Source organism: Opisthocomus hoazin, chromosome 15, assembly GCF_030867145.1.
Source record: "Opisthocomus hoazin isolate bOpiHoa1 chromosome 15, bOpiHoa1.hap1, whole genome shotgun sequence".
NCBI classification, from domain to species: Eukaryota; Metazoa; Chordata; class Aves; order Opisthocomiformes; family Opisthocomidae; genus Opisthocomus; species Opisthocomus hoazin.
This window is the reverse complement of record NC_134428.1, coordinates 17,329,688-17,357,430: the sequence shown is the minus strand read 5'-3', so window position 1 is coordinate 17,357,430 and position 27,743 is coordinate 17,329,688. Positions and strand designations below refer to the sequence as shown.

At 38.2% G+C, this 27,743-nt stretch overlaps 2 protein-coding genes across 2 annotated transcripts in view; both read right to left on the bottom strand.

Annotated features, from left to right (window-relative positions):
* Positions 1–1,969: 1,969 nt before the first annotated feature.
* LOC104329068 (putative short-chain dehydrogenase/reductase family 42E member 2) lies at positions 1,970–26,817 on the bottom strand. Its single transcript, XM_009934150.2, has 13 exons — positions 26,738–26,817; positions 18,223–18,401; positions 15,804–16,039; positions 12,354–12,449; positions 11,524–11,584; positions 9,583–9,701; positions 7,999–8,074; positions 6,699–6,781; positions 6,041–6,178; positions 4,740–4,805; positions 3,854–3,917; positions 3,428–3,501; positions 1,970–2,173 (listed from the first exon to the last, which is right to left on the bottom strand). The coding sequence occupies exons 3-13, from the start codon at positions 16,032–16,034 to the stop codon at positions 1,970–1,972; spliced, it is 1,212 nt and encodes a 403-aa protein (XP_009932452.1). The 5' UTR covers positions 16,035–16,039; positions 18,223–18,401; positions 26,738–26,817.
* The window catches only part of VWA3A (von Willebrand factor A domain containing 3A), a 38,272-nt gene continuing 36,458 nt past the window's right edge, over positions 25,930–27,743 (bottom strand). The window contains exon 34 of the mRNA XM_075436339.1: positions 25,930–26,946. Coding sequence (XP_075292454.1) covers positions 26,941–26,946 — 6 coding nt within the window. The 3' untranslated portion in view covers positions 25,930–26,940. The remainder of the gene's footprint in view (positions 26,947–27,743) is intronic.

The window sequence follows — 27,743 nt, the reverse complement described above, 5'->3', positions numbered from 1 at the left end:
TCAGTCAGTACTCGCTGAGGGGCATCCAAAAAAAGGCCGCAGCCCGCACTTCTCACTGCGCTGCACTCAGCTGCCCGGTGTCGTTGCTGAAAGGTGTTGCTGTAACCCAGGATGCAGTCTGGAGCTATTAGTCTAATAAAAGCAATATATGAAAGATTCATAAATAACTAATTTAAAAGCAAATTAAATGTTTGCATGTACTTAAAATGGTCACACCGGGAAGTAACTTTACACTTGTGGTTTTCTATTCTGCATTCCTTGAGAAACAAGGCTTACGCAGTACCTCCTGCAGGGCTTGCTTGTCTGTCAGTCAGCTGCACTTCTGCATTGATAAATCATGAACGTCAGCCGTTTTAATCAAACTTGGACAAAGGTCTCATATACACTGAGTCTCTTTAAGTTTCCTGACAATAGGCAGTCAGGAATAGGAGGAAGGGCTGAGCAGTGCCCCTGCTAAGGGAGGATGTAGAGTTTGAGCTCAGTTTTGATGGACAAGGACAATCTCCAAATGCAAATCCATAAATGAAGACCAGGGCTTACTGCTTTCACTGCACACAGAACTATTTGTTTAAAGAAAAGAAAAAAAAAATAAATAGAGTGAGACCAATCTTTGCTCACCTAAGCTGCAGTGGTAGCTGTGGTTGCTCACATATTTTCTTCCCACTCTATGCTGTCTTTTACCTATAATGTTTTATTCTTGTAGGGTTGCTGTGAGCTGTCCTGTGTACCTTGTAAATTTAAGGATATGAGAGAGTCTCCATAAACTTCTTGATCTTAAAAATCCTGTAAAATGTGAACACAAAGGCAAGACACATAGAGTGGAGATAATCAGATGGCAGAGCCTTCCATCACTCTCTTCTGTGACCCACCCTGGCAAGTCCAGCTCTCCTGATCCATGTGGGGTGCAGGAGAGGGAGCACCTGCTCCCTGGTGAGGGCAAAGCGGGTCCCTGAGAACATCCCCACAACAGGTGAGCTTATGAAAATTCGTCTGGGCTACACACGGTATGCGTACATGTAGTACACAGGTAGCACGTGTGGCTCAGGTAGTACAATCCACCCAAGGAGCAACTAACGTAAGTTTTAAGCAGGGGGAAAAGACAGAGGCTGGATCCTCACTTGGGGCTTAGTGCTCGGCTCGCCTGCTCCCCCTGACACGGCAGTTCACGGAACAAAGAGTGTGCCAGCATTGGTACAGGATGACGGGCAGCGTGACTTGGCCTCATTTACAAGGCAAGGCAGCAGTAACAGCTTGCTGAAGTCTGTGTGCCCTCCTCCTCTACCCCACAGACTCCTTAAAAACAGTGTTTGGTTCAGTTATTATTTATTATCGCATTGAAAGGATAGTATTGGATTTACAAAAACACATAATGTTATTTATTACATTTTAAAAGCTTTTGAACAATAGAACTATTTTACATAAATACGACGCTCAGTCCTCTCACCGCCTGTTATTTATAAATATTTACTTTCATATTTTTTGTACTGTTTCCCAGGTCTTCATAATTCCTCATACTACCACACAGCAGCTGTAGCAGCAGCTTCATCAGAGGAGTTGTTCAGTCAACCTTTTCTTCATTGGAGCTACTGAACTTGTTACAGCACTGCAGTCCTAAAATGGTTCCTCCTCTTCCAATTGCTACCCTCCTAGATTATCATTTTTAGAAAATCATTCTCAGCATGAAGCAATCCATTAATGAAGATCCATTAAAAATATTCCTGCACTCGTTAGCAGTGAACTCTTTTGATTTTGTGACACTGCATTGTCCTTTGGCAACATTTCTTGATGTCCTGCGTTTTTCCTTTTATGGTGTTTTTGTTTTGTTTTGCTTTTAAATGAGATCAGAGATACGTCATCATAATAACAATAATAATAAAGTCCGTAGTGACTGAGGAAGGTACTACGACCAGATCATCAACACTCAGAAACAGAATTAGGTTTTCTGGAACAGGTGGGTATTTACTCAATTTTAGAAGAAAAAAAGAATGATCAAACTGAACAAAATGCCAAAAGCAAACACCATTTTAAGGAACCTGTAATCTTCTTGGCAAGTACGTCTTGTTTTAAGATAATGATCCACCGAGTCAGCAAATGAGAATTTCTTTGGTTTGTAACCAAGCTGCTTTCGTGCTTTGTCTATTCGGAAAGTGTGAGTTACAGTAACGTTCCACACCTAAAATCCAAAAGGACAGTAACGGAAGTGACCTTAAGATCTAATTTTCTAGAACTTGGATGAAAATATGTCAACAACTATATTACAATGGAGTTAAAAACATGAATAAAGATAGACAGGCAAAGATGTATACATATTGGAGTTGGATTCTGTCGAGAACTAACAGCATGAGTTGATGTAGCTGACAGATAAAGTGCCAAAGCCCAGTGGACTGGGTGCAGAAGGAGTTTATGACACGGATTTCTCACTTGTGAATGTGAGATAAAGAACTAAGGAAATCCCATGCAACAGATCAGCACGCTTCCCTCAGACTGGCTCTGCTGTACAGAGAAATGCGCAATGGGACTGGAGGAGAGGGGTGTGGCTTCTCTCCTCTGCAGAAATGCGTATCTGAGGAGTGGAAAACACGTGCTTCTGGAGACCAATATCCCCCACCTCTGAACACATGGTACCTGTGAAAGTGCTTAAGCTGCACAGTCTCAATGAATTTCTGCTTCAGATACAGAAATAATGTAGAAGAAAGTATAAAACCAGATAGATAAATTGTGGAATAACTGTAAAGCTACAGCAGAAGTTCGTGAGATCCATTCAGTCCCTTCAGTGTCCTATTACGTTGCATGCTACAATACAGCAAGAGACTACATAGATTAGTTAAAGCGTTTTGGCTTATATTATGAATCATATTATTGTTCAAAAAAAAAAAGTTAGATCAAAATGAATGTGGCCAGAAGTTTTGTTGTTGTTGTTGTTTTGGGTTTTTTTTTCAGAAAATCAACTTTTCATTCCAATTTAGAACTATTTTTAGTGGACTTTCTAATTATTGGCTAGCCTGGCATTATGAGAACTGCTACCACTTTGACCCAAAACTCTTGCTCGGTACTCTTGGGCCACTGTTCTTTAACAAGTAGTTCCACAGCACAGGACAACTCACTGGAAATCATGCTGTGGTGCCTGTTTTCCTTTGTGCCAGCTGCATGTCAGTCGCTCTGTCTTGCACCTCTAGGATATTTTTCTGTATCATCTAATCTTTGAGCAAGGATTAATTTCTCATGATTTTATAAGGGATGGCCAGGATGGCATGGAAAACTCAGGCTACAAAATGACTTTGTAAGCCCTGAATGGACTATACCCTGAGCAGAAAAACAAACAGGGCTCTAATGCAGACAATCCTGTCTGCATCCAATGGGCAAATAATGTACTTCATAAGAATTTTGGTCAGAAATACATAAAAATTCTCTTGTTTTATGTATTTACCTCATTCCTTGTCAAGAAAGGTGTAAAGCTAAAAACTGGCTTTAGTATCAGGTGCAGATATTCCATCACGGCCGCTGTGAAGCAGAAAGTTACTTAATGAGACAGCTGGATAACAATAAACTGAGATAATACTGACACTGCACATCCCGTAACTCCTACCAGTATCAGAGGATGCAATTAAGGTGGTACAAGGCAGTTTTTATAAAGTACATGATGGACTCAATTTATGAATACCCTTTAAACTTTTTCTGGTATAATTAATGCCAAATGTCCTAAGCGATTATTATTATTTAGAATAATATTAAGTTATATGATTCCTACAATTTGGGTCCCTGAATTTTATAAAACCATTACATAGCTTTATAAGAATAAGAAAACAAAAAAATAAATAGCACAGTCATGAAGTATGTGTTTTATTATTTTTACCTGCTATATGAACGAGGAGAACAGGAATATGTATCCAGGGTTTCCTGTAGCCCAATTTTTCAAACTAGAAGAGGGATAAAAGGAAAGAATAACAGAGAATTTGCATAAAATTGAGGGTGTCAGCAAAGCATGAAAATGGAAAAAATAATATTGATACAACATGTATCTAAACTTTCTTCCAGTTAATCTTCCTACCAATACAGGTAGTAAGCAATGCAACTGAAACCCACGATTCATTCTTTGGCGTCCACCTCCCACCCTTCAAATGCAATTGGACGTTAAAGCGGAAACCATGCTATTTCCAAGGGGCAAGTGACTGAGACTGGAATAATTAACTGCATTGAGATACAGGCCCATCATGCTACTGCAGTCATTTTCCTGAAAGTATTTTCTGTGCTGGCATTGCAAGATCAAAACTTTAGCAGGTCCCTTAAATCCCAGCCTGATATTTGTGAAAATATAACGTTGCCCATTTTTAGCTTTTAAGATACGGTTCTAAGTGGCCTTCCCTTAGGTGCTGCAGTTGATGGCAGAACAAAGAAAGAAACAATGACTATAGAAGGCCTGCCAGATTCTGACAGTAGAACTTGTTGTGCACTGTGAGCTTGCTTTACAGAACTGCTGCTGTTCTGCAGCAGGTTCTACACCTCTCAGCTAAATTCTCTCAAAACAATAACGGCCAAACTCCAGAGTCACGCGTATCCACAACTTCCCTTAAAGCCAGTGGAACTTCAGGATATGCAGGGCGACCAAGACTGACTTTAATGTTAAATAATCCAGTAAGTAATGTGCACTGAATTTCATTTAATTAGAATGGTCTTTTAGTTAACGGTATGATTAGGGCCCATATGGTGCACTAGAGCTAAACGTGTGTTGCAATACATACTAAAGGGACTATCCATTCAGAAAATATGACGTTTTCACCATCATGTATGTAATACGCCTGACCATTCTGTTAAAGAAGCAGAGAAAAAGAATTAGAAAAACACTATACATAGGATGTCATTTTCTTTCTCTCTCATACCTACCTTTCTTGATTTTGTGAATAACATACCAGCATGCATACGGTGAATGCACACAAATCAGCTCAACAAAATACCTTCACTGGACTTCACCGTGATCTCAAACATGTCTCATACTTTTGGGTAACCCCATGGTGCTAGTAGAGCTAATCATGATTAACCATGGTGTAATGTAGATCAGAAGTTGATTTCACTGTATAGTAACCCAACAGAGCATTAAGTTCTTCATGATGTGCAGGGGACAGAATGATATTCATGAGACCAACAGAAGAGGCAACACTAACAGCATGTAACAAACACAGCTTTTTGAGGTCAAGTTCCAACGCTAGCTAATTTTCTGATTAAAATAAATTCAGTATATATATTCTGTGGGACATGTCACAGTGCCTGAATCCACTTTTGGCTTCCAGTCTATCATCTTGCAGCCTTCTAAATGTGCAGGCAGCACTGCCTTGGCAGCTATGCTCTGGATGAGGAGTATGTCCAGCTGTGAGAACTATGAACACCTGAGTACCCAAGCAGACCCCGGGAGTTTGGGCATTATGTATTCTAAAACAGCTGCATAGCTGCCAAGCACTGAACTAGTTGACAGCACATGGAGGGATGTTTGGACGTGTCTGTACCTGTTGTCTATACGTTCCTACCAATATAAACGAAGCTGGAGCCTTCAGGAGCTATGAATGTAGCAGCTGCTGCAACACTGTCAGTTCTGTAATGCTTCTCAGTCCTCAGACTATTGTTGCAATTATGACCAGTAGAAGAAAACCAAAAAACTTTTTCAAACTGCCCATTAATTTTGTACATTTCTTTTTGGAATTTTCAACCCTGAAAATTAAACTGGAATGCCTCAGAATGGTTGCTCTAAATTTTAAGTATGCATCTAGAATCAGAATCTATTTTCAAAAGAATAACACAATATATAGATTTGTAGGATGGTGAAAATTTTACTTGGTTAAAAATACTATTTCCTCTAATTTCAAAAGAGGAAAAAAACATCATCAAAATATTAGCAGAATGTATTTGCATTTGCACTGTCCATGTTCTTGTGGAGCCACACACCATTTTTGAGAATTTAGCACATGAGATTTTGATCTCAGAACATCAAAAATTAAACTGATTTGAGAGCTAAAGCTACTAGGACACAATGTTCGTATTGTTTACCTACAGCGACATAACCCTTCTCAGAGGTGAGAGCCTCAGCAGCTAGTAAGTGAGCTTGTACTAGATTTCCTATGTGAACCCAGTTCATCTGAACTTTGTGATTCCCAAACTTGAAGTTAAACAGTCTCCGCTGGACATTTACCTGTAGAAACAGAAAACATGAAATAACAAAGTTATTCCTTTATTATGCAGTATAACATATTCATTTTGGCTCAGCCTGAATTCTTAGAATTTACTGTATCTGTGTAAAATTACAGCACAAGAAATGTGTCACAAGGAAAAACAAAACAACTAGTTGGTGGTTTTATAAATCAAGGACTGTTGCACTGACAAGCAGTGGTAAAATATGGTGACATTATAGTGTTTGACTGAAACTATTTAAAAGACAGTATTTCCATTAAACGATCAGGGATGCAAACCTAGTTCTACCATGGCATTTCAGCCTTGCGTATTTTTCTTTTCACTTAAAAGTACAGCTTGACCCTTGCCATTTCTGCAATGCTCATATCATGCTCTTATGTTTCATCATATGACCTGTCACCAAGCTTTGACAACAGTTTTCCTGGAGCAAATGTTAAGAACTGTAATCAAGATACTTCCACTTGTGTTATGCCCTTACAACTACTTGCAGTGTCCTCCAGAGTTGACTACATAACACATACGGCTACTCGTGGCAGGTGGCGTGGCTCTTCGGGTCCATATATGCCTGGTGGACGAAGCACGCAAGTATGGAGCTTATTTCCTCCTTGGAGACAGAACAAAACAGGATTTTCAGATAGCTTTGATATCAATGTACGTCTGACATATATTGTCTGAATTTTACATTGTGAAAGTAAAGGATCAGTCTGACCATTCTATGTGAGTCTGCTTCCTAGTAACTTGTTTTCATTTCTGTATAAAATTGTATTCAATAGTAGTGAAAGACCCTAGTTTAGCAGCCTGAAAAACTGAATCTCTCTGACCACAGAGGAGCTTGAATAGGGACAGGATAAATCAAACTTTCCTCTAGATATGCCTCCTGCTTGACTGACTTTTCTATTCATTATACATATAAATTTATAACATACATATTTGTCCATCATTGCAGACACATGCAACACTGGAGGAAGATCATTCAGTTTGCTACAGACTCTTTGCTTGCTTGAAGCTCAATGGCATCACAAAAGGAATGGAAGAGGTCTCTTAAACAGAGGCTTTCAAATGAGTTAGAATATTTTAGATCAAAATTAATACTTTAAGCTCTGCATATGAATCAGTAAGTAGATTCCTCTGACTCCTAAGAATAGGCACAATTACACCTTTTATGTGGGCAAGTGTAATCGGTGGTAAGTATTTGCTCAGTAGTTAATCAAGAACGCTAAAAGTGAATCCCCACCTAATTTATGTTTGCCAGCTCTTCAGTTCAGAGAAATCAGTAGACATAGCAAAATATGCATGTAAAAGCAAAGAGAAATATTTCCCTTGCCATGTATGTGTAGATTTTTAGCCACAGCTATTCATGCATGTGTGACTTGAGAAGTCAACACCACCCTGATATTGCCAATCTGTTTAGGAAACGGCAATTATTCTTGCCAGACACCTGCAGGCCTTTGGGGATCATGAGAATGGCCTACTGGACAGTGCTTAGAGATTGGTATTATCAGAGAAGCTCAAAGTGATAGACTGAACAGCGAATAAAAGCACAAATCGTGTATCTATTGTAAAAGTGATAAACTTTTAAGATGATGTGAAGAACAAAGGTTTAATTTTCTGAATTCTCCCATCTATTGTTTGCATATAATCTCATATCTGGGTACACACATAAAAAAATTAATCATCCACCAAAGGGAGGAATAGAAAGAAACAAAATAAATCCTTATTTCAATTAAAGTATACTATTTATTGATATATGAGTAACCAGAGAATGGAATACTTATTAGCACTACTAATGATAGGAAAAACCCAAATGTTTTATAGATGTACCTTTGAGCAAGGTTCCATTAGCAACAAGAACCATTTGGTCTGCAATTGCCTTTGTTCTAGAATAATGATTAAGTTGCTATAAAGAAAGACAGAATATGATCAACATTTTAATCACATTATTGCACCTATAAAGGCAAACTTACTGTTTATGCCTGATAACATTTAAATCTAGCCAACTTTTAGACATCAGCTGAGTAAAACCAAACTTGAAATAACAACAAGATTTAACAAATATATACTTTCCTTATGACAAAGAAACTTATCAGACACATATTAGTTGCACAAGTTTAGCTTCAGAGTGAATTTAACTCCACTAGTATTTACTTCAGTCACTTTTTGTGCTGGATGTACTGAAAAAAAATAATATCAAGCCAAATGTTCTTTTGGGTCAGATATTTTATTTTGAAAAAAAAAAATCCATTTTGAATTGGAAAAAGTTTTTTAAAACAGTAAGTTAAATACAAAAATAAAAATTCAGACTTTTCTAAAAATGTTTCCATTTCTTAATGAAGCTATTTGGAAAGTTATAAATAATTCTCTCCCAGCTGTATCTTTTACTAATAACTTTAAAAACTGCACCCAAGTGTATTTAAACAATAGGATTCTGGACACAGTTAGCACATGCTGGTTTAGTGATTACTTCTCCACATGAGGCTATTTATGAGTCTGTTGAATTTTGTATTGCCATACTTTATATTGAAAAATATACCTTGGAAAATTTTTCTACTCTCAGGTGGCTTTGTCCACCTGCTCCTCCTCCCTCCATGTCCCACCGACCTCTGCTGCTTGCTGTTAGAGAAAACGTGATTAGGGCTCAGGCACATGCAACTAATTGCAAATTCCTCAAATGCTTTCTCAGAAGTCTGAGGTGCTGTGCAGGCCGTGCACAAACTGACATACCCAACTAAATATCTCAGGAGGCACTAACAGAGTACTTGTCAGCCCTGTTTAGGATTCCTGGACACAGGATGTACGTTCCAAAATGATAGCTTTTAATTGCAGCCAGTGTGCTGGGAGCAGGAAAGAACAAATGAGAAGAGTGGCCAGAATGCACTGATCTTCCAATTTCAGCTAGAAAATACTTCCTAAATGATCACAGCAAAGAAGGAAATGGTATTTCAGAGCAGCACTGAGGTGACTGTAACTACCACCTGGCCTGCAGCAAGAAAGCAAGGTTTGGGAACTTCAAAGAACCAAAAATGTGTGTGATAATGATGTAGAATTTGAGATTTAACAATATTCTTCAATGCAAAGGCTCACAGGGGCCATAATATTGAGCATTTACATAGTGGATGGTCCCCTGTAAGCCCTTCCTCTTAAAAAATTCTTGTTAAACGTCACATTCCACTTTTCTTAGTCATTTTTAGGTATTTTTTAATCTCAGATCTGTCTAGGTGTAGCAGATTAAAGCCACTATGATTTGAATACTTCTTCATTGATCATGGGACAGTTTTTATTAATTAGAAATAATTTCACAGAATCTGATGTGATCTATAGTAAAATAGCTTCTGCTCTCAGAACAGCCTTCACATAATCTATCATTTAGGACACAGTAAACACCATGCCCTCACATCAACAAAGTACCTTTTCCAGTGGAAAATATGGTACAGTTTCTTCATCTCCTTCTTCAATAGGATTCCCTCCAAACACCACATTCACTGTACTGGTATATATCAGTCTAGGGATATTTCTTTGTTTGCAGACTACAATGGTATATAAAATAAAAAACCAAAAATCAAGACTGAGAAACAACATATGAACTGGCAGCTTCTCTTATTGAAAACAAACATGTTTATAGCAAAAGCAATCTTCTAATTTTAATATTAACTTATCATTTAACATCATATTTCCTTTCATTCAGCTGGAATATTTCATCCCAAATATCTGCTATGTAAATACTACATATTGTGGTCACCAAACATTTTATGACTGGGTACCTGCAACTGTCATATCACCACTGGACTGCAGTCATCAGCTGGATAGAGGAATTATTTTGGCAAGGGGAAAAATTCCTCCTTTACTTCAGAAACATTTCTTAAAACTTGTTCATTTTACAAATTGAATAAGAAGGACATCTTATCATCAAATAGCACCGAAAACTCCCTGCTTCTTTCTGTAGGGATAGCACAGTGGAAAGCAGCCTGCCTGTGGACCCTTATTTTTGCCCTTACTTCAGCAGGAAGCAGTACTGCTTCTTGCACTGCAGTTTCATGGATGCCTGTGCAGATATGTAAAGACATATAAGAAAATGCGGTAGCCCTCTCCGGTGTGTGACAAAGCTATGTTTGTCTCAGTCTGTTCATAAGGGACAACTGACATGCTAGCAGCAAACATACGCTTAGTCTATAATCAGTAGTACTTTAAATACAAATGGAATTAATATTATTTACAAAACAAAGTCTTAATTATGGATTTCAGTTGAGTGTTAAGATATTCTGTCTAAATTCTGCTGCATATATGTCATTGCAAACTTGAATAACATAAATTTCCTTTTGATTTAACAATGCTTCTAAAGTTTAAGTGAATTAATGTTCAAAGCCAGGAATTTTTCGAACCTGCAGAGCAGTCAGTCCACTTGGCTCATTTTGAAAACAATGAATTTAATTACCAAGTTGTAAATATTTGGAACAAAATACAATAATAAAATATATTATTAAAATGTAGATTAACAGGTTCATGCTCCTCCCAGACTCTTGCTCTGTTGGGAGCCTACAGAAATTCGACGTGACATGTTTCTGTGGGTTCAGAGTTGGGGTAAGAAGAAGGGAATACGTGGCAACGTCTTCCCTCTAACTCATTTAGAGTTTTACTTACCTACCATTTCACTCTAATTATTCCTGCTTTTTTCAGTAATAATCCACAGACAGCATGAAAATGGGTCTAAATTAAAACTGCTTTTGTCATTTTGCCTTTTGATTTTTTTGCCATTTGCTTTTTGAGGGAAAAGCAAAGAGAAAAGTAGCTTTGGTATCTACAATACACTTTGAAATGTTCATTCTGGAATTGAAAATACAGAAAGAAATCTACCAACATTTTCCAGAGACAATAGTTAAAAATCAGTGTATAATAAAAAGGGATCACATTTAGACAGATGATCAGAAAGGATGAAAGATTTTCTACATTAATGTGATAGAATAATAGCTAAATATACTTAGGACATCTATGGCTCCTGTTACCAAATATTTACGACACTACAAACAGTAAAATACCTCTCATGTTATTTCTATGAGGAAAGAGGGTAACATTACATAGGAAACAGAAAAAATAATCAGCACATGGAGGAGAGTTTAAGTTGGTCTGCCGAGGAATGAAGGCCATGTTGAAAACCTATGCCCAGTTCAAACCAGTGGCAAATCTCCTACCAGTTTTAACGAGACCTGCACACCTAGCTTTACATCAGAACTCTGAAAAGAGGGAGAGAAGAGCCTCTTTTTACTACCAGATCAACACAGGAAACATCCAGTTAGAAGTTTTTGTAATTCATGGTTTGGATCAGACACAAAGAAAGACAATCGAGGTACATACCATCAATTACTATTTTTGTGCCTCCAACATTTACGGATTCAATCTGGTCTTTCTTCTGAAGCTAGGAATAGAGTTTGCACAATATCTAATTAATTGAATAAGTCTCATTCACGATACAATTATTACAATTGCCAGATCTATAACAGCTGTGGCCTTTTAGTGATGTATGTGTTACAGTTCTCTGTCCTTCTGACATACAGTGATTCCTAGCAGTTCTCATTTTTATTGTCTTGTTCAGTGTATGAATAAATAAAGTTGAAAAATGAAAGATAAAATGCATCAAAAAGGAAATGATGTGCTTCCATTTTTCGTCGCACCCCAGATAATCCATGACACAGAAACAGGAATTACAGGCAGGGGTTATATTCCCTGAAGCTCTCATAAATTCTTGTTCCAGTGGCAATGTGTCCTGTTCCCAGAAATAAATTAGTAGTTTCAGGACTTTTTTTGATAATACCCTTTAACACAACTATATTGGGTTGCTAGTCTGTTTTCTCATGACTGTGAGTTCACAAGAGGAAAATGCTTCAACATTATCTCTAGGGCAGTATTGTCACACATCTTCAAATTAGAGAAAAAGGATATGCCTTTTTAGCCCAGATCTTAAATCTATGACCTCACTTTTCTAGAGTATTTTGTCTAGTACATCAGTTTCATGCTTTGACATTTATTATTCAAGGAATACCTCCCTTGTTGCCTGTGTGGATGACTTGACCTTTACAATTAACTTCTGTCCGACGTAAATATATAATTAGATTCTTTGCTACATGCAGACAAATTTTTGCTTTCACAAGAAAAAAGAAAGAAAATGTTAGGAAAATTGTACTTGCTTGTTCCAATCCTGACATTCCACATGCAGCCACATGAAAAACACAGTTGACGCCTTCACATGCTTTGAACACGGCATCATAATCCCTCACATCACCCTGCAAAATGAGAAAAGAATGGATTTTTGATTGGTAGAGCTCATTACCTTCTCTATAGAACTAGCATTAACTATAGCTATGAATGAAAATCTAAAGTAATTCTGATCTATTTTTCACAATATTTAACTAGCATTAAATAACACATTACAAGCGTGTAGCAAAATCCATGACTAAGAATTTTGTCAGTATTTTGTTGCAAAACAAATATGACTCCCGTTGGCTTAAATTATAATGCATATTTTCACACTTAGTACTGCAGCCTGCAGGCTGGTCAAACTTGTTTGACTCGAATGGGAGCAGCATATGCTTGAGGGCTGAAGAATCAAGCCCCAAGGACAATAAATCATAGCAGGAAGGGTTCTGCTGTTTGCCATGGAATCACCAAATAAGAGAATCCCTTTTCTGTTAGCACCTTAAGATCTGACTTGGGCAATCTGGACAAATGTCTCTTTGCTCATCTAAGCTTTATTTTAGGGGCACTGCATGATATATTTAATTACAGTTTTGTACAAAATTAGAACAAAAGACTACACACTAGATGCATTTTATATTGTATTAGTATACATTAGTGTACTATAGCACATTATACAAAATGCTATCTAGTACTGAACACTGTACTGTATTAAATACACACACTATGCCTACTATCAAATGCTCTGCTGTGCTTAGAATATTATATTGCATTTTTTGTATACTGGGTAATACTATATGAATAATACTCCACATACCTACAGATGTCAATAAAAATATAATACCTTTCTTTTCAAAATTATGATATCTCAAAATATTAGATATTATGTCATTCACTGTAATGAAATTGATAGAATAATCACAAAAGAAATGGCTGGAAGTAATATTAAGAGGTACTCTAATCAGTCTTTAACTCTCAACTTTTTTCTTCTGAGGCTGCCAAATTATTTCATTAGTACGGTGGACTTACACTCCCTACCTTCAATCAAATGCTGAAATAGCCAACCAGTATAAACAATATTAGCAATCTCCAAATCACTGATCATGGCTCAGATCTCTCAAGTGACTTATTACTTTATTTACTAGGACTCTGTAGTTCCATTTGCTAGGTAATTCACCTATACTTTGTAATATTTATTCTTTTAAATTGAAGTCTAAAAAAAACCTGTTCTCAGAAGATTGTTTGTCAGATCTTCTGAGTCTCCTTAAGAAGATGTGAGTCCACCAACTTAAATGAAGTTATGTGGATTTATATAATTAACAAAACAAGTTTATGGTTTTTGAATGGTTCCTCAGTAATACTTCATCGCTCTTCCATATCCTGTGAAAGCTGTTTATGAAGTTGAACATAAGAACAACCATGCTGGGTCAGACCAAAGGTCTGCTTAGTCCGGTGTTCTGCCCACCACACAGCCATGCAGAGCAGTATCATACATCCCCCTTTGCACCCCTTACTGCCTGTCCCACATGGTGATGTAGCCAGGAGAAAATCTGGCATCACCTTGCTAGCCCCTGGGACAAGGATCCTGTGATCACTTTCTTTCAGCTTTGCCATCAACTTCCTAGTTCTAGTGGTGGTGTCAAAGAGATGTTATGCTACATGCTCAGACAAGATCAGCTGAGTGATACTCTATGTCTAGCCAGAACTTGTGCAAGATGACAGGAGCATGCAGAAGCCACTAGTGCTCCCCTGCACACCCAGACCCCCCAAAGCTGAGCGGGTGAAGCAGCTGTGAGACGTTGGTGCTCCCCACATCAGGGCATAGTGGGGATTAAATATTTGAGGTCTCTTTTGTTCCCCCTCTTTTGCAGACATAATAAATTTCTTGAAATGTTAAGAATCAAAAGGAATCAGTGCTCATGAATGTGTGTCCTAGGAAGAGCAGGAACAGGGCAAGTGTATGTGACACTTTTGTCCAGAACACTCTTCCAGTCTCCGAGTATTTTCATTCAGAAGATTTCTCGAGGCTAATTTAGCTTACCTATTTAGTAATCTCCAAAGGAAGCAAATTTTTGGCAGGCTCTTTACATGCCTTTTACCCACTGCATGAAAACACAACCTCTTTTTGTTTGTGTTGAACTGACTCCTCCTCATTTCACTTGATGGCCCATCCTTCTTGTACTGGAAAGGACAGTGAACAGTCAATCCCTATTGATATCCATGCCACTCACAGTTTGTAGAGCTCTCCAGCTCCCAAGTCACCTCTTTCCCAGACTGGAAAGTCCGAGTTTCCTCAATCATTCTCTGCACAGCAGTCATTCTACATTTGTGATCACTTTTATTGCCCTGCCTTGCTCTCACCTTTTTACTCTAAATAATTTGCTTGAGCAGTAAACTTTGTCACTTCATCGTTCACTCCTTCACCTAGGTGAATCACAGAACCACAGAATGTTAGGGGTTGGAAGGGACCTCTGGGGATCATCTAGTCCAATCTCCCTGTCAAAGCAGGGACACCTAGAGAAGGCTGCACAGGACCTTGTCCAGGTGGGTCTTGAATATCTCCAGAGAAGGAGACTCCACAGCCTCCCTGGGCAGCCTCTTCCAGTGCTCCGTCACCCTCAGAGTGAAGAAGTTCTTCCTCATGTTCAGGCGGAACTTCCTCTGCTTCAGTTTGTGCCCGTTGCCCCTTGTCCTGTCACTGGGCACCACTGAAAAGAGTCTGGCCCCATCCTCCTGACACCCCCCCTTCAGATATTTGTAAGTATATATTAGGTCCCCTCGCAGCCTTCTCTTCTTCAGGCTGAACAAGCCCAGCTGGTAGGAGAGATGCTCCAGTCCCCTCACCATCCTTGTCGCCCTCTGCTGGACTCTCTCCAGTAGCTCCTCATCTTTCTTGAACTGGGGAGCCCAGAACTGGACACAGCACTCCAGATGGGGCCTCACTAGGACAGTACAGAGGGGAAGGAGAACCTCCCTCGAGCTGCTGGCCACATTCCTCTTAATGCACCCCAGGATCCCATTGGCCTTCTTGGCAGCCAGGGCACACTGCTGGCTCATGGTCAACCTGTCGTCCACCAGGACACCCAGGTCCCTGTCCACAGAGCTGCTCTCCAGCAGGTCCACCCCAAGCCTGTACTGCTGCATAGGGTTGTTCCTCCCCCAGGTGCAGGACCATGGTGAGCTTGAACGTGCTGAATGGCACTGCCAACACAGGACTCTTCAGAACTGCACTGGTGACACTGAGAGAACTGACCACTTGGACTCCTGTTTGCTGTCTCTTAGTTACTTATGCACATAAGGACATGTTACCATGATTTCTTACTGTCCTTAAAGGCTTTTCAGTAAATGCTTTTATCAAAAATACTTAAGAGGAAGTCTTGCTAATGTGCATAAAAGTAGTACAACTTTATTTCACTGCTGTTAAATATGTAATTTCAACATACCTTGAAAAAATCTGCTCCACTTGGAAGTTCCCATTTAGGTTTCCGTATATCAAACAGAACAACAGCAATTCCTGACCTGACAAGAGCACATCCCAGATTGTATCCCAGGTAGCCTCCACCTCCTGTCACCATTGTCTTTCTGCTTCTGTTAACCTGTAGTCCAGCATGCTCATTTAGTTTGCTCCCACATGGCTGGCTGCTGTGGAGCTCTTCTGTAGATCCTTCTTGCATCACAACTACAAGATAGAAGATATCTTGAAAATTCCTGCATAATACTCTGAGATCTGGGTAATTTCAGTAAATTTCATGTTATAATGCTCCTTTCATGACTACACTGTTTTTATTTATATATTTTTATTATCTTAACATGGTTAAAATGTATAAATTCGTAATTTTGGTGATGGTATTTCTATGTACAATGAGTAATGAGTCTGAATACTTTTATATTCCAAGTTTTAGTCTTTTCCTCCTACCCACAAGTTTCATGTTATATAGAAATGAAGACAAATTACAGGATTTTAGAGACATTATAATTACCTAACCTTAACAGGTAAGATTACATTTTTGAATGCTTGGTATATTAAACATTTTATCCTTGAAAACTCAGTGATTTCTGATAATATTAATGCCAAATAGATGTTAGCCTACTAGTCAGGATAAAAAATAGGTAAGTAATATAAGAAAGGATTGATTCTGCTTTTAAAATCCACTTTATTTCACATTCACAGTTGTTCAGTAATGATAAAAAGTTGTTACCATTTAAAATTTTACTGGTTACACATTAAATACATCTAATTTTCTGTCCAGTTCTTACTAACTTTTGTCGGTATTGCTCTCATTAGAGCATTCATATATAGCTAAACTGACAAGGAACAGAAGGTATAAGCCATCTGCCCTGGAGGTTCACCTACTTGGGGAAACTGATCAGAACATAATTCTGTCATAAGCAATTCCAAAGGAGTTACCTATGCTTTGTTCTGCATTAAAAATGAGCTTATTCTCCAATAATCACTTGTCTTCCGAAATTTACTGATATTGTGCAGTTAAAATGACTGTTATTCCAGATCACAATATACTCCAAGAAATGAGTCCCCTTAATTTTCCCACATAGACAGCCCCTATTGTTCTGATTCCTTGCATGGCCTTTGCACATTAGGATCTAGGTTCTTCTGTCTCCAAATAGAAATCAAAAATAAACACATCTGAAATCAGTCAAATTAAGTCACTGTAAAGAGGGAGCCAAACTGGGTGCCTGCCAGTCTAATACAGGAATATGGACTCAGTTCCTGCAGATTATTATTGTTTTCTTACAGTTGGAGTGGGTCCTCATAGTAACATCCACACGCATGAGAGTACATCATCTTCTGCCAGCTAGGCATAGCATAGTTTACTCTCAGTTATTTACACCAGGTTTCAGCAGAGGTTATGCAGAAACTGGGCATGATTGGTAACTGGCAGCTGCACTTCCAGAGCGACCAAAAAGTACTAGAAAAGCAACAGAAAATGCAGCCCACAGTATGGACTATTTTTGCCATTGCTTAGTTAATTTTTTATATTTGTTTGTGATATTTTTCTTATTTTATATGATGTTTTTTATATTTCAGACACAGGGAAGTACATACCAGATTCTCCATGCTGTTACATGGTTTTAACACCAATGTCTAGTCACTAAATTCAGTGAACTGAGTGGCATAACACAGTGGAAAATACAAGCTCCTTATGTTGAAAAATATTCTGACATTTCAAAAATTAAAAATAATCCATGTTTCCAAACAAAATTTAAATTAGAACTAATGTAATAAAACTAAACCAAGTATGCTTCTCCTGTTCAATCAAAGAAACTTAAATTTGCATCTCTAGATTATGCTGTGCACTAGTTTTAAGTCATATAAAAATCTTTTGCCTTGTCTTCTGTGAAAAAGAACCTTTTTACACACCTTAAGCAGAACTAAGGTCAAACTTGTCACATATGCCATAAAAAGACACATTTTAAAAATTACATATATTTGAATACTTGTTATTAATATGTCCTTATATTCTAAGTAAGCTGGAGGTTGTTTCAAAAAGTTTGAAGATTTGGCTAGAAATGTCTTTCTTAAAAAGCACCAATAACATTAATATATTGATCTGCTTCATGGAATTAGAAAATTATTACCAAATTTTGAATGTAAACAATTTCCTGTAAGAAAATACTTATTTCCAGAATCAGTAACTTCCTTGTTTCGCTAAATTTATAGAAGCTATTCTGTTTCATTAATGTATTCTGCATGATGAGCATAGTTACATCCTACGCATGCGGCGTGAGTTGCTCTTAGCTCCCCTGCGGTTATTTCAAATATTAGAAATTGAGAAATTACTTATAAAAAGTTAGAGTCAAACATTTCAGGTTTTTAAAAATAGTGAAAGAAGTAGTAAGTACCCTTGGTAAAATCCTGGATGTCAGCTTCCTCCCAGTCCTTCCCGTCCAAGTGAGATGCTAAGAATTCTCTTCGCTGGACAATTAGTAACACAAGGGCATCAGGTACTCTCAGACAAACAGATGTTCACGTGTGCTCAGGCCCTTTTGCTGTTCCTCCTCCTTTGTAGCTGGCGGCTGGGCTAGAAGCCAAAAAAGGGCAGGGCTTAATTTGTACATAATTTACGTTCCTTTTCAGGAAAAAATGAAATATTTTCTCCATATCAGACCTAAATAGGATGGTATCCCTTACTGTTACCTGGTAAAAGTATTGATACGACACTAGACAATGCAAATATACTATTGGTACCATAATTCTGTAGATAATTGTACTGGATTACTAAAATACACACAGTGTTTTTAAAAAGTACGGAGAAGAGGGTTCTTTACTCAAGAAAAACAGGAAAGAAATTCGTAACACAAATTTTCAAAAGTGAACCTTTCTCACAATTGTGTGAAAATTTGGTAGGATATATCTCATCTAGCAGCAGAGTTAATGGAGTACGTTCTCCTACCTATGATTTTCAATCTAAATTTGGATAAAGAGAAGAAACAAAAATCTTGCTTGGTACTGGTACTCAGCACTTTCATGCTGACTTTTCTATCTTCATCCCCAACCCAATTATGTATTTGCAAAGAGGCTTCACTGTAGGCACAAGGGTTGTTCTCTGGCTTCCAAGGTGACTAAAGCACAGGCAGCAAACTAACTGGTACACAACAGAACAGGAAAAGGTGATTTTCTATTAAATAATACATTTAAAATGAATAATGAATAAAATGAATATATAGAAGTTCTCCAATCCTAAGATTTTAAAGCACTTTTAAAACACATATCCTTTTGCAAATTGAACAATGATAAATCTAAGCCAACATTTTTAAACGTGTCTGTCTAAAATTAGGTCTCAAAAGCAGTAGTTAAGATGCTAAAGAAACACTCCCAAATCTAAATATAAACGAGTACAATTTTAAATGTTGGCATATTAGAAATATCTCACGTTCATAGGTGACTTTGCAATTTAAGTGTAATTTAATGTTCATGTGCTGACAAGAACTCCAAGTGACACCTAGGCAAATATATTTTAGCATAACATATATGTATTTAAGACCCTGTAGTCTGCATTAGAATCTTTGAATCTGTCAAGCTAATCTACACTTCTGAGACTGCTGAGTAACAAACCCCCAAAAGTACAGAATTCTCTCCTTTGAACTGTCTGCAGCACTGATAGCTTTTGCCATTTAATCCAAGAAAGAAAGTTGTGGTTCTATCCTGGGACTGCTACAGAAGTCCTCCATAAATCAAAGCAGCCGGTCAGCTTATTGATAGCGTATCAACCCCTCATTGCTCAGTGAAAATCAACAAAGAGTATTTTAACTTGGCTTGGGGTTCCACTTTAGCCAGAAGGAGACACCTCAGAAGAGCTTTCAGAACTGGGACTTTGTACCTCTCCTGTTATCCTTATTCTCATATCTTCAATGAAGAAGAGGAGTGGCCATATTTTATTCACTGCATCCTGCTAAATCTTTTGGAAAGAAACAGCAGCTAAAGTTACTATAAGAAAAGCTGCTGCATTAAGATTGCTTTTGGCCTTGAATCACAACTGCCCTTTTCTACTTTTTCTCCAATAACCACTCACAGTTCTTGTAGACACAGAGAAACAAAATATCCAGTACTCTGAGGAGATGACTGCATAAAATACAACAGGAAGGTGTCAGAGATATTGCGCGCTTATTTACATGAAGAAGGTCCACATTTCTGAAATGTGATGTTGGCTTATCAAAATGTTACTCACATCCAATTGCACCATTTCACAGAAGAATCCGGGAAGTTTACACAAGGCGATTTCAAATTACATGCTGATAGATCCACTGATAAATCTGAACTAAGTAAGAAGGACTCGGCACAAGAAAGCGAAGACGCTGCATGTCTCCAGTATACAGAGGAACACTCTTGTCCCCATGCTAGTTCTGTGGGCATCGGTGCTGAGTACTGGACCACAGAGCGGTGTTAGATCATGGCCTAGAAGACAGGTGTGGGGAGCCTGGGGCTTTGCCCCTCTCATTCAGCAGTCCCATTAACTTCATAGGGCTGCATTTTCAGGCCACAGAACAGCAACAATGCTCCAGCTGTGAGGTAACAGGAACCTGAATGAGGGTTTTTAATTTTGTGGAAGATACTATGCAGAAAGGAGCCTTTAACAGAGATGTAACCAAAGCATGAAGAGCTAGACAGAGGTCTGAGTTCAAATGACAGCTGCATGCTTGGCCTGAGTCACAGGCCGGATGGGGTGTTTTGCAGTGCCCAAGGGCAGAAGAGTAGCAGAAAAAGTTGAGACTAAGCTCTTTCTTAAAGCTATCTCAAGGACAGGACTTTGCTGAAAGAAGTGCAGCATAAAAATACCCTCTTTTCATCTGACTTACTAAAAATTCTAAGCCCTAAATTAGTAGAGTTGTCGAGGCTCATCAAGTCTTTGAAGAAGCTCCTTATGCACTTGTTCACACCCAGATGCCCAGTCATATGCACTGACACAATCATATGAACTCAGAGTGGCGAGACTTGTTTGGGCAGCATACCAAATCACTGATCCTCTCTGCAACCCCAAGGAAGTCTGGACAGATCTGTTTTAAGGTGTAAGTACTTCTGACTAAAGGTATTTAGCTCTTTGTGACTACAAAAACAATCATCCTTGTAACAAGGATTGAGTCTAAAACAACAGAGAGCTGACAGAAGTGAAGTGACAATGATGAGGTATTCACATTTTAAGTGAGAGATGACAGAAAATGTTAAAAAGCATTTAAATCAGAAGGTCTTGCAATGTTAATGGAAAAGAGGAAAAGGATGGAACTCTCCTTTAAACATCATACCTTGCTGTGCTTAGAATTTTTGCTTCATAAAGAGAAATCATGGGATCTGAATTTGAGAAAGGAAGCTTAAGAATATCTATTTTTCATATAATCCAAAGCTAAACATTGGTACATATCAAATAGCTCTAAGGAACGAAGCTGTCCTTAAAAAAGTTTCCCAACACAATATTAATGCAACAACAGATGTAATTTCATACTCAAAGCATACATCACTCAAATGCAATATTAAATACTTTATGATAATACAACGTTCTTCACATTCCTTGCTAAGTTAGAAAAGTAAGACACAGAGGCAAAGCAACTTACCCATGTCACACTAAGTCCATGCCAGAAGGCAAAAGAAGATGCAGATCCTCATTCCTGTTATTACACAAAAGTCACATTTTTGATACCTAACACAGCAAAAGAACAACTGTATGCTACGACTAAGTTAAGATCCTTTGGGCAGTAAGCTCCCTCTGATTTTTCATCAGGCAAAGATACTAATCATTCATCACTACGCATTTCAATAGCGTGTCTTTCATAAAGACATTTTTTCTGTACAGCGATGCAATTATAATTCTGTATAACAACAGAAGTTACAAATATACATTTAGTAGAGATGATACTATGCTTTTCCTGCTTTTGTCATGTCCTGTCATCTGTTAATGGCTTTTTCTTTTTAATACTATAAGATACAGTGTTTCTAAAACCAATGATATCATTAAACATGGTTTTCCTCCATAAAAAAAGTCTGAAAAATCAAGGTTTTCTACAATATTCTTCAGAGAGCTAGCTACAAAGCTAAGAGATCCAGTTCTTAAATCCCTTAGTTCTTCGTTAACACACATAAACATTCTCAGCCTATTCCTTCCTTTTTCCTGTGTCTTTGTGTATTCATTTGTGTTACAATTCTGCATATTTCACTGTTTCCTCATGGAAGGAATAAAGCACACATAAATGCTTCAAAGCACAGCCTTGGAATGTGTCATACGAAATACTTTTCAAGTTACATTGTTCTTATTTACTTTGCATTCGTGGTTGCTTTGCATTCCACACAGATTGCTTTACAGGTCAAATGAAATGAAATTATAACTGTGAGACTGCATTGCCCAGTCAGGGTGGAATTACACAAAGAAACAAAGCAACTTCTAACAGCAACAATGAACATACTCTTTATCAGCTCTTAGGTCTTGTTAGAAAAGGGGACAGTTCATGCAGTATTCAAAGGGAAGGCATACAAATGCATCATAAATAAAAATATTGCATCAACTTGTACTGAATAAAGGCATGTTTCTATACAACCAGCAGGGATGACACCTTGGCTTCCTACATATAGGAATCACACAGAAAACAAAAATCACAGGAGCTATATATATGCAAGTTTTAAAACTATTATTGAAGACCAATCATAATAGGTTTCCTTTTAATTCAAAGGTTTTCTAACCATTATTGCACTGGAAGAGAGAAGTACAGATCATCATTATTACTAAATAGTTTGTTTTCATACCCAAAAAAAGTTGGAGGAGTTACAAGGGCATGGAAGGTGGCTTAGGATGGATGGAAGAGGAGGATCCATTTTGCACTATGCCAGTCAGATATAATTTAAAATCTTGTCATAACTTCTACCAAGTTTCATTTACAAAGCTCCATTCACCTCTATTGTTGTTATTAACCCAGAAATTGTAACACAAGCTGCAGCACTTTCCAAGTAGGAAAGGGAAAACCCCTGAGAAAAGATGAAGTTCGTTATTTGCTAGTTATTTCTCTATTAAGAGCAAGCCTTGGTACCACATCAAATGTGGCCACGATGACAGAGGCAGCCCATATCACTGAAAGCATGTAAACTTTTGGCTCACAAGGTTGGCCCAATCTACCTATCAAACTCTGGTTAGAATTTAAAATTCTAACTAACGAAGTCTCACATGAGGCAGGGATTATCAATCTCATACGGTAGTTCTACTAGTGCATTACCTAAAATCTAGATTCTCTTCATTGTAGCAGAGACAGGAAAGGAATATGGTGTTTTCTGATGCTGGCAGGTTTCTGGAATTGGATTTTTCCTTCTTCTTCTGTCTCTCTCTTTTTTGTTTTTTTTTTTTAAACTATTCAGAAAGCAAGCCTCTAAGCCTCTAATAAGCATCCGTTTGAGATGGTTTCACAGAGCACTGAAGTTCAACGGAATGAAAAGTATCCTATATATACCTAACTGGTTGAGATGCATTAAAATGATTAAATGAAAATTCTTGTGACTTAGTTGTATCAACAAGTTTGGGTGCCTAAAGTCTTGGAACTTCGTAGTTACAAATCTAGATACACACTAATAGTAGATAACATGCTTGTAAAGCACAGAGAAATTCTTACTGGACAGAATTCTAAAGGACAGAGCACGACATACACATATTGCTGTTATCTTCCTTAAAAGCAGCATGAACTTCCTGGGGTTGACTCAAATTCAGGCATATTTAGATGGAGTAATTTGTAACTATCCCAACCTGCCCCACCCTTCTTCTGAAGGCTGTTGTCCCCTGAAGCAGGTAAGGCTGAATCATGCACAAACGAGTTCCCGAACTGCCAGTCCATACTCAGCTTCTATGAACATCTGCACCAGTTAACTGTAGCACAGCAGCTGGAAGTTGACTGCAAACTATGACAGTACATGAGCTCTTCCACACGGAAATTACCCACTCTCGCTGCAAAAATAGCACTCTTCTGACGGGGTAGAACATAAACTTCAAGGTAGTAATAGGTTTAGCCATTTGTCTTTAATTCATTGCATGCTAACCAACATATTCAGTGAGTCACAGCAATGACATGACTTACAAACAAGCTGGCAGAAAAATATGTATCTTTGTTAATTATAGAATTCCTATTTTATTATGTCTTCAATGCAGTGAATTGTATTCCAGGAAACATAGACTAGGAAAGCAAATGACATCTACATGATGGATCAACACAGAAAAGCCATTAAAAGAGCACTCGATTAATCAGGTCATCACAGCTGAACAATCTCCTTAAAACCTGGAGTACTCTGTCCAGTTCTGGGCTCCCCAGTTCAAGAAAGATGAAGAGCTACTGGAGAGAGTCCAGCAGAAGGCTACAAGGATGGTGAGGGGACTGGAACATCTCTGCTACAGGGAGAGGCTGAGGGAGCTGGGCTTGTTCAGCCTGAAGAAGAGAAGGCTGCGAGGGGACCTAATATACACTTACAAATATCTGAAGGGTGGGTGTCAGGAGGATGGGGCCAGACTCTTTTCAGTGGTGCCCAGTGACAGGACAAGGGGCAACGGGCACAAACTGAAGCAGAGGAAGTTCCGTCTGAACATGAGGAAGAACTTCTTCCCTCTGAGGGTGACGGAGCACTGGAAGAGGCTGCCCAGGGAGGTTGTGGAGTCTCCTTCTCTGGAGATATTCAAGACCCACCTGGACAAGGTCCTGTGCAGCCTTCTCTAGGTGTCCCTGCTTTGACAGGGAGATTAGACTAGATGATCCCCAGAGGTCCCTTCCAACCCCGAACATTCTGTGATTCTGTGAAGTAGCCCTCAGATTGATGGGAGGAGGCAGGATGGGAGTTTCCAGGTAGGTACTAAGCAGGGGACAGAAGCTGTATTTTAAAGGCAGGAGCTGCTCTGAGCAAACAGCAGGACTGATCAGCCTGCAAGACAAGGTCTCAGCAGCATGGTGAGAGGCTGCACTTACAAAAGAAGTGGGCAGGATGCAGTGGCTGTACTGATGCAATGGGTACTGTGCCACCCGACTATTTCATAGCTTCTGTCGTTACACAAACTCTAACGTCACCATTTGTTCCTTACTTTTCAGTTGCATTTTTCTTGAACAGAAGACTTAGAAACTTTTAGCCCACACCACCAGCAAAGAGAAGACTCCTGCATTCCTAACACCTACTTTAAGTCTGGGAGCATGCTCAAGAGCACCAAAGAAACTTTTGCTATGCTCTGCCCACAGAAACAAATGACCAATCTAAACCAAACCAAACAATGGAGTGATGAAATGAGTATTAGTGTAGGTTGATGTGAACTTAGAATTACATAGATCCATTGACAATCAGTCTATAGAGGCACTGTGTAAACAGAATTGTTTTGAATGAGTAAAATCTCTGAACATCAAATACTATACAGGAAAAAAAGGCTGTAAATGTGAGGTGTGACAGATTGCAGTCTAACACAACACACTGAAATACTCTGATGTTTATCCACATTTGCAAAATCTGACATGTGCATTACTATCTTACTTCACAAAAAGTCTCTGACACCATTTAACATATCTGCACAGGTATATTTCCTTTTAAGGTTCTTTTAAGGGACCTTTATAAAAATATCAGTATCTATGCTACCATATTGTGACATTGTTAAATCCTCTGAGGAATAAATAAGAATCTTTTTGGCAATACAGAAACCTCTACCTGGATTTACTGTTGCAACATTTCCACTCATTTTATCAGTGATCATCATCTAACATTTCTATACCCCAAATAAAAATGTAACTAATCCTATTAATTTACAATTCATATTTTTGTATCAAAGCATCTCAGCAGTTACACACATACCAACCATATACTAATAAAATCAGATAAAGTAATGCATAGCACAAAGCACCATTTTAATTGCAGTATTCCACAGTAGGCTGGTACTAACATGGAATGCATGAGTCAGCTGGTGCAGAGCATACAACACTAAAAAGAGACTTTTACGACAAATAATTTTTAATTCTTTATGGAGACAAAACACATGGAGGGACAGAAAAGATATCATCTCCCATATCAACGTATATCCAATCACTCACATCAGCTGGCACTCAGGAGATGCACACGGCTTCTGAAAAAACTTAGATCAGTTATCTGAATTTCATAGTCTGAATCCATTTTCATTAAATATTATATATATTAAACACCTGAGATTAATTCCTAAGCCTCTGAAAGACAACAGTAAACACCTACAAAATACTAATGAGCTGATGTATTTCATAAATCAGCTGGAAAAATATATGCCTCATGACTGCAGTTAGCTTAAACTGGATTTTCTTATATGGTACTGACAAATATATTTTTAATCTTTCTAGGACAGGAAACACATAAGAACTTAATAAAATTGCTCAGAAGACTGGAAGTGTCTGGTTATACAAACATAACCAGGCTTTATCAGCAACAATGTATTATTTGTTTGCATGTTTGATGATTTCTGAATCATCAACTCTATATCCTTCTCTACTGCCTACATAAAACACAATGAGTTGAAATAATTATTAGCAAACTTCTCTTGGCAAAACCAATCATTGCAAGCTTTGTTTTCTGCACTAAAGTTATTTCTTGGACTTCCTATGCAAAACTGACGTAAAAAAATTCTCTTTCTAGTATCACAGCCCTCTGTCCCATCTGTTAGAGGTAATAAGTGCCAGCAAACAAGTCTCAAACCAACTGCCAAGAAAGACATCTTGGACATACCACCAGCTGACTGAAGCAATTATTAGTAGGATGCAGTAGAACAGATGAGAAACTAAAGTTGTGACCTTGTATAACTACTAATTATATTAGAAATACATTACACTTAAAATTTGTATTAGCTATATTGAAAAATATCCTCTACTTATGCTTAAACTTTGGAGAGTTCGGGGCTTGATTTACTTTGAGTCCTGCAAAGCCTGCAAGTGGAATAAGTCAGCAGCAGTCATCATCCGTAACTTCTTCTCTTGCCAGAAGTTCAGCGACAACAAAGAATACATCTTCCCTCTTTCTGCTTGAATCTGGAAGCGTTAAGCACACTCTGAAAAGAAGCAGGCTAGTGGTATCACTCCAAACCTCTTCAGTGCCTTTTCTTGGTTTAAAAGTTAATCCTACAAGCCAAGAACATGAACAGTTTTTTAAATACAATTCAAAATATATAAACTGCATTACCCTTGACAAGATGGTAATGGAAAATCAATATAAATTAACTTGATTACCTTTCAATTTTCCTTACTTATGTGTTTAATCATGCTACAATGCTAAGGACTTTCTGAAGTACATTAACAGGAATGTCTTCCTACACACTTTACAAGCAATGCAGTTTACCATGGCAGGCTGAAAGACAGAGGTGGTTGTGGAACACTGGCCTCTGCCTCTACACCCCTGTGACAACTTTTTTGCTACTGCAGGATGGTTATGCATCGGTTTCCTCTCCAAGCATCTCTTTAGTGGCCAGCCCTTATACTCTGAATTCTGCACATACTCCACAAGGCTCTACGTTCCATTCTCCACGAAGCAAGCGTTCTTAACCAATGGGTCTGACGGGATTTTTTTTCCCTTCTCTTTGAACGACTGGGCAATGTTTGTAAACCAAAATACAAACTACAGCTATGGAAACAAAGATTTAAAAAACAGTCTCACCATATATCTGCCTTACCCAGTTCCTGGATGAATATCCTGGCAGGCCCGAGTTCTCTAGTGCAACTCTCTGTCATTGTCTGCATGTCCACTTTTCCCCCTCAAACAGTTCCATGACAAACGCTTCTGTTTTGTTTAACCCTGAGAAAGTACTTCCACCCAGCAATTTCTCTTTTCCTGTAATTTTGACTGTGCCAATTTAAGAGCAGCAGGTTGGGTCTGTGAGAGGTTTAGTTTGTCCAGCTGCCTCTCACAATTTTGTAACAAT